At 46.8% G+C, this 14,285-nt stretch overlaps 1 protein-coding gene across 1 annotated transcript in view; it reads right to left on the bottom strand.

Annotated features, from left to right (window-relative positions):
- Positions 1–14,285, bottom strand: part of LOC119661337 (photoreceptor-specific nuclear receptor) — a 74,302-nt gene that overhangs the window by 38,774 nt on the left and 21,243 nt on the right. Inside the window, exon 2 of the mRNA XM_038070640.1 lies at positions 8,556–8,826. Coding sequence (XP_037926568.1) covers positions 8,556–8,826 — 271 coding nt within the window. The remainder of the gene's footprint in view (positions 1–8,555; positions 8,827–14,285) is intronic.

Here is a 14,285-nt window from a genome sequence, read left to right on the forward strand (position 1 = left end):
GTTCATCAAATTCACTCTTCTCTGGTTTAAGCCATTTTTCGAAGCTCTCACAGAAATAAAAAAATGTTAGAAAGTAACAAGATATACCGTAACATTTTAGCCAGAAGCTATCACCGACTTTGCTTGCACTACCCAATGCTAATCACTAAACTCGTTGAAGATATACTTTTACCGGTGATGTTTTCCATCTGCATCCTGGGTGGACTCAAATTGCATTCCCTGGTCAGTGATGACCACTGCAGGGACGCCAAAGCGAGGTATCCACTCTCGACAGAGAGCTTCGGCACAAGATTGCGCCGTACTGTCTTTCAGAAGTATTACCTCAGGCCACCGCGTAAGCCTGTTGATGATTGTAAGGCAATACTTGTAACCGTGCGAGTCTCGCAAAGGCCCTACTATGTCGAGGTGTATTGTGTGGAACCGCTTGGTAGTGCAGGGAAATGAGCCTACTTCTTTCCTTACATGCCTGGTGACTTTACACTTTTGGCATGCGATGCACTCTCTGGCTCAGGAATTGACATCCTTGTTCATAGAGGGCCAGAAGTATTTATCGGTGACTAACCGATTTGTTGTCCTGATGCCTGGATGCGCTTAGTCGTGAACCGCGTGGAACACTTCCTTGCGAAAGGTGGCCGGAATGTAAGGCCGAGGTCCCTTTTCCGAGTCTTCGCAGCAGAGAGAGAGGTTCGACCCAAAGATGGGCAACTGCCGAAATTTGTATTTAGTTTTGGATTTGAAGCTCTGAAGTACTGCGTCATCCTCCTGCGCCTTGGTAATAGCCGAGAAGTCGAGTGAGGCGGGGATGGTAACCTCAGAGACACGAGACAAAGCGTCAGCAACTATGTTGTCCTTGCCGAACATGTGCTGAATGTCTGACGTGAACTGGCTTATAAAGCTCAGATGTCGAAGCTGACGAGGGGACGCTTTGTCGAGCTTTTGTTTCAAAGTATATGTGAGAGGCTTATGGTCCGTGAATACTGTGAACGGCCTGCCTTCAAGGAAGAAGCGGAAGTATTTGATGCTCAAATACTGCACGGCCAGCAGTTCTCGATCCTAGGTACTGAAATTCCGTTGATTCAACTGCCTAGAGAAGAAGCTCAGCGATTGCCATAGGTGATTCACCTGTTGGTGAAGAGCGGCAACTACTGCGGTGTCAGAGACATCAACAAAAACAGCTAGGGGTGCATCTTGCAGAGGAAATTCCAAGAGTGTAGCATCAGCCAGTTGCTGTCGGGATTTATTGAACGCGCGGACAACCTCTTCAGACCACACGATCTCTCCTGTGTCCTTAGTTTTGGGGCCAGACAAGTATGCGTTCAAAACGGACTGGTGTTGGGCGGCCTTGGGCAGGAAACGACGATAGAAGTTTAGCATGCCCAACAACCTCCGCAAATTCTTTACAGTTTTCGGACGCGGGAAGCTTGTAATCGCTTGCACCTTGTCTGAGTCGGGCTGTATTCCTTCAGAACAAATGGAGTGGCCGAGAAATCTCACCTGTTTTTGAAGGAACTTACATTTCTTAACGTTTAGGACTAACCCGGCCTCAAGGAGACGTTGAAAAATGCACTCGAGATGGGCTAAGTACTCAGACTCTGAGGAAGAAGCGACCAAAACATCATCCAAATATACGAAACAGAAGTCGAGGTTTCGCAGGACCGAGTAGATGAACCTTTGAAAGGTTTGCGCCGCATTGCACAATCCGAAAGTCATCCTGGTGAACTCGAAGAGTCCAAAGGGTGTACATATTGCCGTCTTTGGAATGTCTTCTGGAGCTACAGGGATTTTATGATAAGCCTTGGTTAAGTTCAAGGTGGAAAAGATGCGGTAATTCGCGAGGTGATGCGCAAAGTCGTGGATGAGTGGAATTGGATATCGGTCAGGAACAGTCCGTGCATTTAGCCTTCTATAATCCCCACATGGGCGCCATTCGCCGTTTGGCTTAGGGACCATATGCAGTGGGGAAGACCGACAGCTGTTTGAAGGTCTGCAAATACCCTGTTGAACGAGTTGTTCAAACTCTTTCCGCGCAATAGCCAGTTTCTGGAATGGTAGAGGACGCACCTTCGAGAAGATCTGGGAACCAGTAGTATTAATGTGGTGCTGCACATTGTGCTTCACTGGTTTGGAGAGACTACACTCGGTAGTAATTTGGCTGAACTTTTGCAGAAGTGCCCGAACACGAGAGTCGGTAATGTCTTCTAAAAAAATGTAAAGATTATTGCCTAGGTGAGATACCATTTGTCCCGACGAATTAAAGTGGGTGGTGGAATCTATAAGAGACTGGTTTTGCAAGTCTAACGGCAACCCATAGTGACACAAGAAGTCTGCGCCTAGTATGGGGAAGCTGACATCCGCCAGGATGAAACGCCACGAAAATGTCCTACCCAAGCCAAGACTCATGTCCACTTGCCTATACCTGATTGCTCTTTTCGAGTGGCAGACCGCGAGTGACCTCGTGATCTGGCGCCCGAACGCTGAGCGTCCAGCGTCGCCCGCATCTCGGCCACATTGGCTGTTAAGGCGGCTATCTCGCGCCTTAAGACGCCCACCTCGTCTGATGGCTGTTGAACGGCCGCTATGGTCGGGCGTACGTGCACCTCGTGCACTTTGTCAGCCGCAGCTACCAGTGCCTCCAAGGAACCTGAGACGCACGCGAGGACCGCCTGGGTGCCTTCCTGGAGCCGACGCAGCCAAAGGGACTTCATCAATTCATCGTCGATCTTACTCCCACCCAATTGCTTCATTTCGCGCAGCAATTCGCTAGGAGTTCGATCTCCCAACGTTAGGCCCGCCAGCAAGTGATCCAGTTTTGCCGACTCACTTACTGGCAGGCGCCTGATCAATTCGGTCTTCAGCTGGGAGTACGAAGACGATTTCACTACGTCGGACACAAGCACGATGGACTCCTCGTTCAAGCCGACTACCGCGTGTGCACCCCTAACCAACGGTGCGTTCGCTTCAAGGACTGATGGGGGAACACAGTTCCGGATTCAGTCGCTGAAACCCCTCGGTTTCATCTGGGGGCGGAGTGATGTGGCGCGGCAGGATTCGCGGCATTCGAAATTTATTTCGTTAGAGGCTTTGAGCCATCTCATTTCTGGCTACACTAATAATGCCGTACGTAAGGTTATGCACCAAAACCTTGCATGCAGGTATGCACTGATCACGGGAACATGTCCGGTTTACCGATATGAGAAGAAGGTGAACTATGAGCCACTGGATCGGGAAATTAAAGAAATTTGACGTCTCGAGAAATAAGTTGTAGTTCCCATAATATTGACAGCTACAATAATTGTACCTAAATCCCGCACGGCTTCCCTTGATATCCTAGGACTCTTACACAGTCTGGTTCAAATCATGCAGAAGTACACCATCCTGCATACGTGTTCGATGTTGCGGGTAGTTCTCAACGGGTTCTCCCACTAAGGGACGCTGCCTTTATGTTTTAAGAAGGTAGGATTTTCTAAGCCTAAATGTTTGGGACTTAGTGCTAGTATTAAGCAAAATCCTAAATCAAGACCGTAACGGTATACTACAGGAGTACAATACCCTATAGGAGGCAATGTGGTCAGCATTGCGTTCGCCCGAGATTATTACCCTCATTTGACTCAAGTACTCATTCCCAGCTGAGTCGATTGGTATCCCACAGTAAATCAATGAGATTTGAGCCGTGACCTTCTGTACGATAGCCTTGTGCTGTAACCACTGAGCTATCCGGACGCAAACCATACCCAACACAAAACGGTTTCAAATAAGAAAACAGACTGACTTCTGTGCTCTTCAGCTTGACATTTATATTAACATAATCAGTAACATACGAAAATGACATAAACATTTTGTTCTGCTTCTTCCTAGACGATGCAACGAAGAAAGGACAATTATGGGTCAATAAACATGATGCAAATTGGAAAAAATATGCCAGCTGAACACAACATCAGGATTGATGACCACAGCTTGGAGGACGTTAACGTATCTAATTGTTTGGCAGGTAAACTATCGAAAAGAAAGACATAACAGACCCTGCTCGAGACAAAGCGATGGCGTAGGCTAGTATACCAAGGGGCTTTTAGGGATATCGAATTGGTGGACGCCGACGCAAAACCGGGATGTTTGGAGTTGCATACTGAAGTAGGGCTAGACAAAATACCGCTTGTTTCGTCGTTAACGATGAAAATGAAACTAGTGAAAAAAGGGCAAAACAGGTTGCAAATAAACCCTATTATCCGACAGGAAACCGAAGAGGCGGATTTATAAAACAATAATCAAACCTAGGTTATGTTACCGCTATGGACTCTCGCTCTATGAATTTCAATTTAAGGTTCTGAAAAATTACTAAACGAGTTTGGGAGGAAGGTGCTATGAAATATCCTAGGAGCAGTTGGAGGGGGGAGGGCACATGGCGGATCCGTAAGTCCCTAACAGGATGAAATTACAAAGGCTTCAATGAGCCTGTTACGTTTAACCGATAGACAACTCGAGAAAAACTTACTGTCTCCGGAACCCAGTCGACAATAATAGAGCTCGCTATTCGGTGTAAGGCACTTGTGAAAGAAGGGGGGGGGGGATCCAAAGGAGAAGAAAATTTCCATCAAGCCAAGAAAATGATATCGGCTATCACCGCCACCCGTTTATGACATTTTACATCACTCTTGGCAGAACTTGGGACGACCGGGTTTTTGTATTCCTGGTGACAGTTTCTCGCATTCCTTAAGGGCTACAAGAATCTGAGGCTTGTTGACGTAAAGCCGCGACTTAAAAAAAAACACATACAAAGAACTCGGGAACGGTTAAATCGGGTGATCTCCCCGGTCAGTGCAAGTCACCAAAACGAGAGATTAAGCGACCCGGAAATGGCTCCTTCAGAAAATCGGCTGCAGCTAGAGCAGTGTCCGCCATTGTACCATCCTGTTGGAACCACATGTTCTCTAGTCCCAATTCATCCAACGGAGGAAGAAAAAATTCAGTAATCATGACTCTGTAGCGCCCGCAGTCGACAGTCGTTTGGCCCGCAACGTCCTCAAAGAAAAATAGCTCGATGGCTGCTCCAGCGTAAACAGCATACCACGCAGTAACCTTGAGCCAGTGTAATGGCTCTTCGTGGGTGATACATCGATTTTTGGATTTTATTCACGAAACTGCGAAGATGGAAATGAGCCTCATCGCTCATGATAATTTCCGATGAAAAATCGTCCTCCTCTTCATTGAGATTCAGGATGGCTTCTGCGTAGGTTAGACGCGTTTGGGGACCAACAATTAACAGCTGATTCACTGTCGGCTCTTTGTAAGAGAACATCTTCAAATCTTCCACCAAAATTCTGCGTTGGAACCGCTAGCTAATGCCAAATTACGTGGCACGTCCTGTGATCGATGTTCCCGACTCCTTTGCCCTATCTTGGGAAACAGCAGGAATATTCTCATCAGAACGGCTGCCCCGGGCTAGCTGACCTTGGGAACATCATGCGTTGTCCCAGTATCTTCAGGGCGAATGACCAAAAGCCCCAGTGTTTGTCCGGTTGGTATCGGACGGCCAGGAAATCTACGACGAAATTCACGATGCGCCAACACAACCCAGGAATTGTTGGGCTTGCTCTTGTGGAGTAAACTGATTCATGGCTTGTCGATTTGCATTCTACGTTTGAAATAATGAAAACTTGTTGTTTATTTTTCGTTGATGTGGATGTTTATTCTTGCAAATACCGATATTTCGGGAACCACACCAACGTAAAAGAAACAAGTTTTTAATATTTCAAATAATTAATCGATGGAAACACCGCATAGTTCCACTCAGATTCTACGTTTGTTCATTTCACAAATGTCAAAACCGAATTGACAATTGGCGCCATTTACAAAAATTATAGCGTTTTCCAATAGGGTGATTATTTTTGCCCCAGTTTGTGGCATATCAAGCCATAACTATTTCCTTTGGCCTTTGGGTCATTCTCATCAATTCGGATGTTCAAGTCAAGCAGCTAACGAGCGCTCATCAGCGATGATGACATCACTGCATCCAACGCAAGTGAAAAGTAATTATTTTAGTGACTGAGTTCAGTTTAAATACTCCCTAGACAATTACCTATCTTGTCGTGGTGAGGGAGCTCAGTAAGGAAGATCCCCAGGAAATGGAAGGTGACACTTGAAGCCAAGCGGTAATCAAAACCCCAAGCCAAGGTTTGACTACCGCACTGACGGCTGAATGGTCACAGGGGTTAAGATGTGGCCGTAAACGGTGAACTCTGGGTACCAAGCGACCACCAGTTTCAACTAGCCTTGTCTCGGCAAAAAGGGGCTCTGCCGAGATCGACCTACTTTCCCCGATAAAACTGAGGCCATGGCAGCCAATTATGAAAAAAAACCTGTTAAACAAATACAATTAAACCTCGATCGTAACGATCCGACCCCGAGTGAAGGGGCGTCCCTAAACTCATCGATGGAGAACCTGAGTCTGGACTCAGATTCTCCACTTACTCAGGTGGGAACCAATCTAATTGGGACCCAGTCCTTAACGGACGAGCCGAAGCAGGCCCCTTCTGTCAGCGCTCCTGACACCAAGCTCCAATCGGTGCCACCTGCTGAGCCAAAGTCTTGCCCATAGGTAAGCACCTTTCCACGGACAGCAAACACACTTCGGGCAAACCGCTTCCGGGCAAACCGACTCCGGACAAACCGCCTTCGGGCAAACCGAGGGGCTGCCGACAGGAAGGGGTTCTCTCTCCACTGTTATGGCTCTTGATAATGGATACCCTGCTGTGACTCCTGGAGGACAAAAAAGTCTTCGCGCAAGCGTTTGCGGACGAAGTTTGCGGACACAGTATATGACCGCTTGAATGCAACTCTGCATGAGATCCACACTTGATGCCTCGGCAATGGACTCACGGTGAACGCTAAGAAGACTGGACTAGTTGTGTTTCCTAGGAGCGTCAGGTGGAGCAAGGGTGTTCTCGGGGAATCCGATTATAGAACTGGCCCGACCCCCCGGAAAAATGATGACCATATTCCAGGCGGAGATATATGTCATTTCATTGCCAACAGAAGAATGTTTGCGACAAAAATGGAGGGGTCGCACCATTCGAATCTGTTCCGACAGTCAGGCAGCATTATCAGCACTAAACAGCAACGACATATCAAGCCAGTTGGTGTGGATTTGTCATCAGGTGCTGCTGAAACTTGGCCGACTGAACGAAACATTCCTGATGTGGGTGCCGGGGTACTCTAACAACGCAGGTAATGAGGAGGCTGACAGACTGGCTTGCCGAGGGTCTGGATCCACAATGGTGGGGCCCGAACCAGCTCTTGGAATCCGGTCATCCACTGCCAAGTCTACTCTGAAGAGTGAAATTGCAAAGATTCACCGAGCCAAGTAGAGAAATTTGGACTCTTGTCGGCAGGCGAAAATCCTTGTGAAAGAGCCTAGGGTCACTAGAGCGGCATTTTTGTTATCCCTTAAGAAGTGGGACACAAAAACCCTAGTAGGGCTTTTAACGGGAGACTGCTCCTTAAACTACCATATGGAAAGGATTGGAGTGGGGGTTTCGGCTATGTGCAGCCAAAGTGAGGAGAAGGAGTAGACGCCCCTGCACTTTTTATGCAGCTGCGCGGCCTCCTCAGATCTCACATGAAACACCCTGGCAAGGCTTTCTTCAATGAAGAATCTGCAGACTCTCAGCCTCTGGAGAATGCTCTCAGATTCCCTAAAGCCTACGAAGGCCGTAGGCGGGAAGCCATTGAATAGACGATTTATGGGGATAGTACAATGGGCCTAATGGCCTGATTGCTCGGAGCTGCGGCTCCCCCAGTAAACTAAACTAACTAACTAACTCAGTTTCAATAAATCTTCAAAAAACCTTTGGCTTTAAATTAATTCTATGACCTTCCGTGCCACGGAATAAGATATGATAATTTTTATCATAAATTGAGCTGTAACTCTTTAATTTTCATCTTGATAAAAATCAAACCAACAAACCTCGCTCGTATTTCCAAAATAAATCCCTCAACTCACCCAGATGGCAACATTACACAAACCACCCCCTCCCTTCCATCCCTCATCCCTCAACCTACTCTTTTTAGTGTTGTATGCAAAATATCACGGCACTTTAAAATTCAGATACATCTGATACCACTCAACCTAAATGACTTTTTGCGCATCCACCATACCACCATCCCGGCACCCCTGACTTCACCTCCTCCGAGTAAAGGGAGCAATGAAATTCAGATTTTTTATCCCATTTGGTATCAGAAGGCTTTAAATAATTGTTTGATATTGTACACTTGTATAAGACCTTAATCCCGGTCTGATTTGAAGAAGGTCTGTTCACATTACGCATCCCCAGTCGACAAAAAGACGCCGGAGTCAAGGGTGGTGTTAGCTCCCTGCAGTATCAGAGGCCTCGCGGCATAAGTCGGGAGAGAGGCATACCAGCAGCGAATCAGGACTTTGTATCGATTTGCTCTTTGCAATTCAACACAAAACTTCTGAATTTGCATTTGATACAATTAGTTTAATTGAATTTAGGCCATTCAAAGGGATCATCGTTATTATGGTGTTGAATGTTACGAACCTGTAAATGAGCTTTCGTCGAACGCTTCGTTTGAAAAATCCTGAACAGCCGTTGCACGCGAGGATGCCATAGTGCTTCCCGGAGCTGGTATCACCGCATACAACACAAATGAGTCCTAGATTTTGACCTTTGCGATTCGTACAGCCCATCATATTGTTGTCGGCCGAATTTGAGGCCGCAGCTGCTGCCGCTGCTGACATCCCATTGTGATGTCCCCATGGAACAATTCGGTTCTGCGGTGAGTAGCATGTCACCGGTGAGTTACGAGGATCTGGAAGAGAAGGAAGATACAATATCTTAATTGTTTTCTATATGAAATATCTATGGTTAGTAGCCTTATCTAAATATCTTTTAGGTACGCTCCTAGCCCTCGTTTTCTAACACTCAGAGACTAGCAAAGGACGAAAGGGTTTTTAAAGAAAGTTTCAATTTTTCTTCAAAATTGTTGACCCTGCAATGAATTATGAGTATCTTTTCTAAAATTCGCATTCAATTTTACTAATTCTATCTAAATCACGGTTCAAATATCCTCACTTACTCTAATAACATCAAATTATGATTAATAAGACCATATTATACATATTTTTATTTACTCGTCAAATTAGGGTTACTCCCGTACACACAGTCAGTCCTCGGGGACAAATTGTTTGCCCATCACACCCTTAATTCGATAGTAGTGATTCTTTGATGCACTTAAGCCTGCACCCGAATCCTTCGAACCCTCCCTTCTTGGGCTCACCCTCCAGCAACTCAGTTCGCCACCAACAAGTTGAGGTGAGGGTGTCCGAATGGTGTTTTATGGTGGGATTAAGTCATATGCTCTCTTTCAGAGACACGTACCAGGAAGACCTCCTCGTCCGCTGATGATAACTGCATATACATTTAATGTAATTCGGTTTTAATTTAATTTCCCAAATTGATTTCGGTACTTATCCGTGAAGCGAAACTGATTTTGTTTGCGCATTCACTTAATTCGGTGCAAATTGATAACATTCGAGTTTGATTGCTGCGCTGAATTGGGGACTGGCAATCTCTAAGATATTTTCACGTCCTTAACCCTATGTGCGCTTGGAAAATTGTCCTTAAGTAGCTTGACGAGAGGAAGGATTTGGCACGTGAATTTAGGTCGAGTCGTATCTAATTTTATCAACCGTCACAAATTATCGTGAATTTGATTTCACGCATGACGGAATTTCTAGTGAAAGTTCAAGAGACGAAAATAGATTTGTCAGGTCATTTGGAGTACAGGACGATTTCGTGGAGTTTTTGATGTTAACCAATAGTGGAAATGAAGTTAATGAAACACAAAGCGTATGATCATTCTATTGATGAACTCTGTTTGAAAGAAGGTCAAAGTCTAAAAATAAAATAGAAAGACGAAGACGAGTATCTTTTTTCTAAAGCTCTGTTTTCAACTTGGGGGAGTCAATTCCATGTAAGGACCTTTTTCAGGGGTGTAAGTTCAATTGTGCAAGGAAGACTGATCAAGCTGCAGGGGAATCTCATGTAGCCGTGATTTCGGGAAGAAAGGTGGCTCCGCGGAAAAAGAGAGATAGATAGAGATAGAGGATACGAGCGGAGGTTATCATCATCTCCAAGCGTAGCGAAGGGCCATCCGTTGACATTCTAAAGAGAGTGAAGGAAATCGCGGAACTTACCACTCTGGGAGATAATGTTGGCCGCATTAGATGGTCTCAGAAGGGAGACAGTATGCTGGAGCTCAAGAAATCTAAGGATATAACGGCGGATAAATTCTTGAGCCAAATTGGAAAATCCTTGGGACAGGAAGCCGAAATCAGGCCTAGCTGGCCGGAGATCTCTATAGTATGCAAGGATATAGATGGGGTCACCACGAAGGAGGAGGTTTGTGGGGCTTTGGAAAAAGAGTTTGACCTCATTGAACTTCAAGAATCAGCGGTAAAAACGTTACGAAACGCCTACGGTGGGACATAAACAATTCTGTGAGATGCAATTCAAATTTATGAAAGGAGTGAAACAGTAGACTACAAGATAAACTGATGCAGCTGATGATACAGCTTTTCGGGAGGCAAACTGTCTCTCCCTCTCTGAGGTTCATAAGTTACTCTCCACCTCTGTGGAGTTGCCAAATCTCCCGCCAGGCGCATCCCTTCGTGCTGATAAGGGTACGCTGAGTGGATGTGTCATGTGCGTATATGGGCATACTTATTGGCAGGCCGGGTAATTGGAAATAAAAATGCCCACCTATGGATAAAAATTGGCCATAGGTAGGATACCCAGAAATAAAACCAAATATGGAGGAGAAGAATAGGGGAAATGCTACAGTGCAGGGATTCGGAAACCCAGTACCTGCGGTCTTTGGGAGTGGGTATGCGGGCTCCTGGCATTCGGTATCCCACGACCGCATTACCGCAGTAGTGGGAACCTTGGCTACTTTGGCATCAAATGTTACAAATCCGATGGATGGAGTAGAACTAGAACATTCAAAAGAAGTTCGATTCTCCGTAGATCCCCACCCTTACAGGCATACGCCCCAGCGAATGAAAATGCTACTCCCAAGGGGGAGAGTGCAGCAAGGTACGGAAAGGAGGAAACAATGCCGAATAACTACTTGAGCGACATTAGGTGCGGTGACAAATCGGGAACTGCCTTCATCGCACTAGGTAATAAAATCCTAGAGCTTTGCGAATTTATCAAGGAACGCCGGAATATTCATCAAAATATAAGGTCCATGATTCGAGGCATTAGGTTGGCGTACGGCAAGGCTCAGAATGAAAGAGAAGTGAAAGTATTGGTTGAAAAAGTAAGCCAGGCAACACAAGTGACACCTACAAAAAATTCGGGGAAGGCGAAACCGGAGAAGAGGCATCGCGAACGATTGAACGAGCCAACTGGCCAGCAATCCCTAAAAGAAAAAACGGCTCAACTATAAAAAAAGTGGAGCAAGTAAGGAGGACTGCTCAAGCTGCAGGGGAATCTCATCTAGCCGCAATTTCAGGGAGAGGATGCGAACCCCTGGAAGCCTGGAGAAAGGTAGTTCCTCGGATAAAAAGAGGTAGTACGGGGATACAATCGGAGGTTATCATCATCTCCATGCGTGGTGAAGGGTCATACGCTGACATTTACCACAGAATGAAGGCAGACCCCGAACTTACCACTCTGGGAGATAATGTTAGCCACATTAGACGGTCTCAGAAAGGAGACCGTATGCTGGAGCTCAAGAAGTGCAAGGATATAATGACGAAAAAATTTGTGAACCAAACATCAGGAAAGATTGTGGAGCAGACCCAAACTGACTACTGTGCAAAGGGAGCGGGGGGGAGGTGACCATCGGCGCATTGCAGGCAGCAGCAGATGCCTGGAATTCAAGAGAGCCCTTAACACAAGGCGCAGATGAGGTTGATACAAATCAGCGCGGCAGCGCAGGATCTAGTCCCCAACTCTCCAACCATCCGCGAGAAAAACAGCCATATCGAAACCACGGTGGTAGCATTTGGGACAAAGACCAAATGGGCCAAGCAGCGCTGTAGGCTTGTGGAGAACAAGCCTTCGAGGAAATAATGGAGCACCCGGATGAAGGTGAAAGGCGTCCACATCTACAGCTGCTATGCACCCAGCACTACACTTCCCGAGTATGAGCAGATGCTTGCCGCTCTGGTTTTGGTTGCAAGAGGATGTTGGCCGACCATAATTGCAGGAGACTTTAATACATGGGCTCTTGAGTGCGGCAGCAAGATAACTAATGTGTAGGAACGTGCTCTCCTCGAAGCAATCGGCAAGCTAGACGTGGTACTGGCAAATGTTGGGGCCTCGTACACTTTCCGGGGAAGGGGCGTGGGATCTATAGTAAACCTGATATACGTAAGTGCCACTTTAGCCAGGACAGTCGCTTGGCCTGTCAGTGAGGACTATACTTACAGCGATCACGAAGCAATCTGCATAGAAATAAAGGGCGGATCGAGCTCGAAAAAGTGTTCTCGCAGAATGCCGGGTATACCACTAGGCTGGATGACGACAACTTTTGAGGTTGACACGTTTTCCACGGCGCTCAAACCCGACATATCCCTGAATGATACGGCTAGAGAGAAACCCACTCGATGGGTGCGGGAGCATGCGAGGCTCAGAAGGCGATTGCTTCCCAATAGGCAACCCTACTGGTGGAACAGCGAAATCGCAAGCTTGCGAGCCGCATCTTTCCGGGCAAGGAGGCTTTGCGAGAGACTCAGGGGAAAACCTGGCGGCGACGGTCGAGAGGAGTCACAGAGGCAACTGCGTCGCCGCCTAAAAGAAGCTATTCGGAGGAGCAAAAAGAACTGCTTCAAAAAGCTGGGTAAGGGAGACTAAACCCTTGGGGCGAGGCCTACAGGGTAGTAACGAAAACGCTGCAGAGATCACCCCAGGTGACCTGTCCGCGCCTCCTGAAGCATATTGTTACCACTCTTTTCCCTCAGCGCGAAAATAGGGGAAGGCAAATTGTTGTCCAGCTAAATGGGGCATAATACCTTCCGTAACTTGTAGGAGCTGCGTGGTAGGATTGGTGACAACAATGCCCCAGGTTTGGATGGGATCCCTAACCGGGCTTTGAAATTGGCAGTGAAGACTAGGTCCGACTTTTTCGCCAACACCTTTGAGGCGTGCCTAAAAGAAGGTGTATTGCATGTCGAGTGGAAAAGCAAAAGTTAGTGTTGCTTCCGAAACCTAGTAAGCCACCTGGAAACCCTAGCATCGCATCGTCCTATCTGGCTGCTGGATACAAATGTGGAAGATTATGGAGAGAGTCATCTACAACAGACTCCTACCCACTGTCGAAGCCAGTAATGGTTTATCGGAACACTAGATTGGTTTCCAGCGTGCCCAGTCTACGGTGGACGCAATAAGCATGGTGGTAAACCAGGCAAAAATACACTGATTTCTGGTGGCGGCTGTGCCGTGTTGGATACAATGGGGAATTGATGCAGGGAATCATCTACAACAGACTCCTACCCATCGCTGAAGCCAGCAATGGTTTGTCGGAACACCAGTTTGGTTTTCGGCGTGCCCGCTCTACCGTGGACGCACTGATTTTTAGGGGCTGCTATGCCGTGTTGGCGCTGGAGGTCAAAAACGCATTCAATTCGGTCAACTCGAACAGAATTAAAGGGACGATAGTCGGCTTTGCTGGTAACAGTTGTTGTGGTTGCTACAGACAGACAGACCCAGAAGATGTGGAGGCTTACGCGACGGAAACAGTAAGAGCGTAGTATTAATAACGAACCGCAAGAAAAATAACACTGTGAAAGTGGAAGCGGGTATATATACGGTCGTATCAAAGCCGTCTATCAAATACCTGGGGGTGATAATTGACACCAAATTGAGCTTTAGAGAACACCTAGACTATGCATGCCAAAAGGCAGGCAGTGCCACCGCGGCACTTTCATAATCGTTGCTTAATACTTAATACACTTCTAGCCGAAGTGGTGCATTCCGTCCTGCTTTACTCCTCACCTGTATGGGCAGAGAGGCGGAAGCAGGTGAACTCGGTTTACGGGCTGATGTCTTTCAGGGTTTGCAGTGCTTTTAGAACCACATCAGATGTGACGGTATTGGTGGTGGCAGAAAAATTGTGGCGAAAAAAATTATTGTGCTGTACCATGCAAGGCCTGTGGAGGGGCACACAGATCGCAGAAATGGGGAAATGTCAGAGTCGACGAAGGGTCGGTGGACGCATAGGCTTTTTCCAAACATTAGGGTGTGGTACCACACTGTCGTGCA

The sequence above is a fragment of the Hermetia illucens genome, chromosome 1 (genome assembly GCF_905115235.1).
Source record: "Hermetia illucens chromosome 1, iHerIll2.2.curated.20191125, whole genome shotgun sequence".
In the NCBI taxonomy this organism is placed as follows: Eukaryota; Metazoa; Arthropoda; class Insecta; order Diptera; family Stratiomyidae; genus Hermetia; species Hermetia illucens.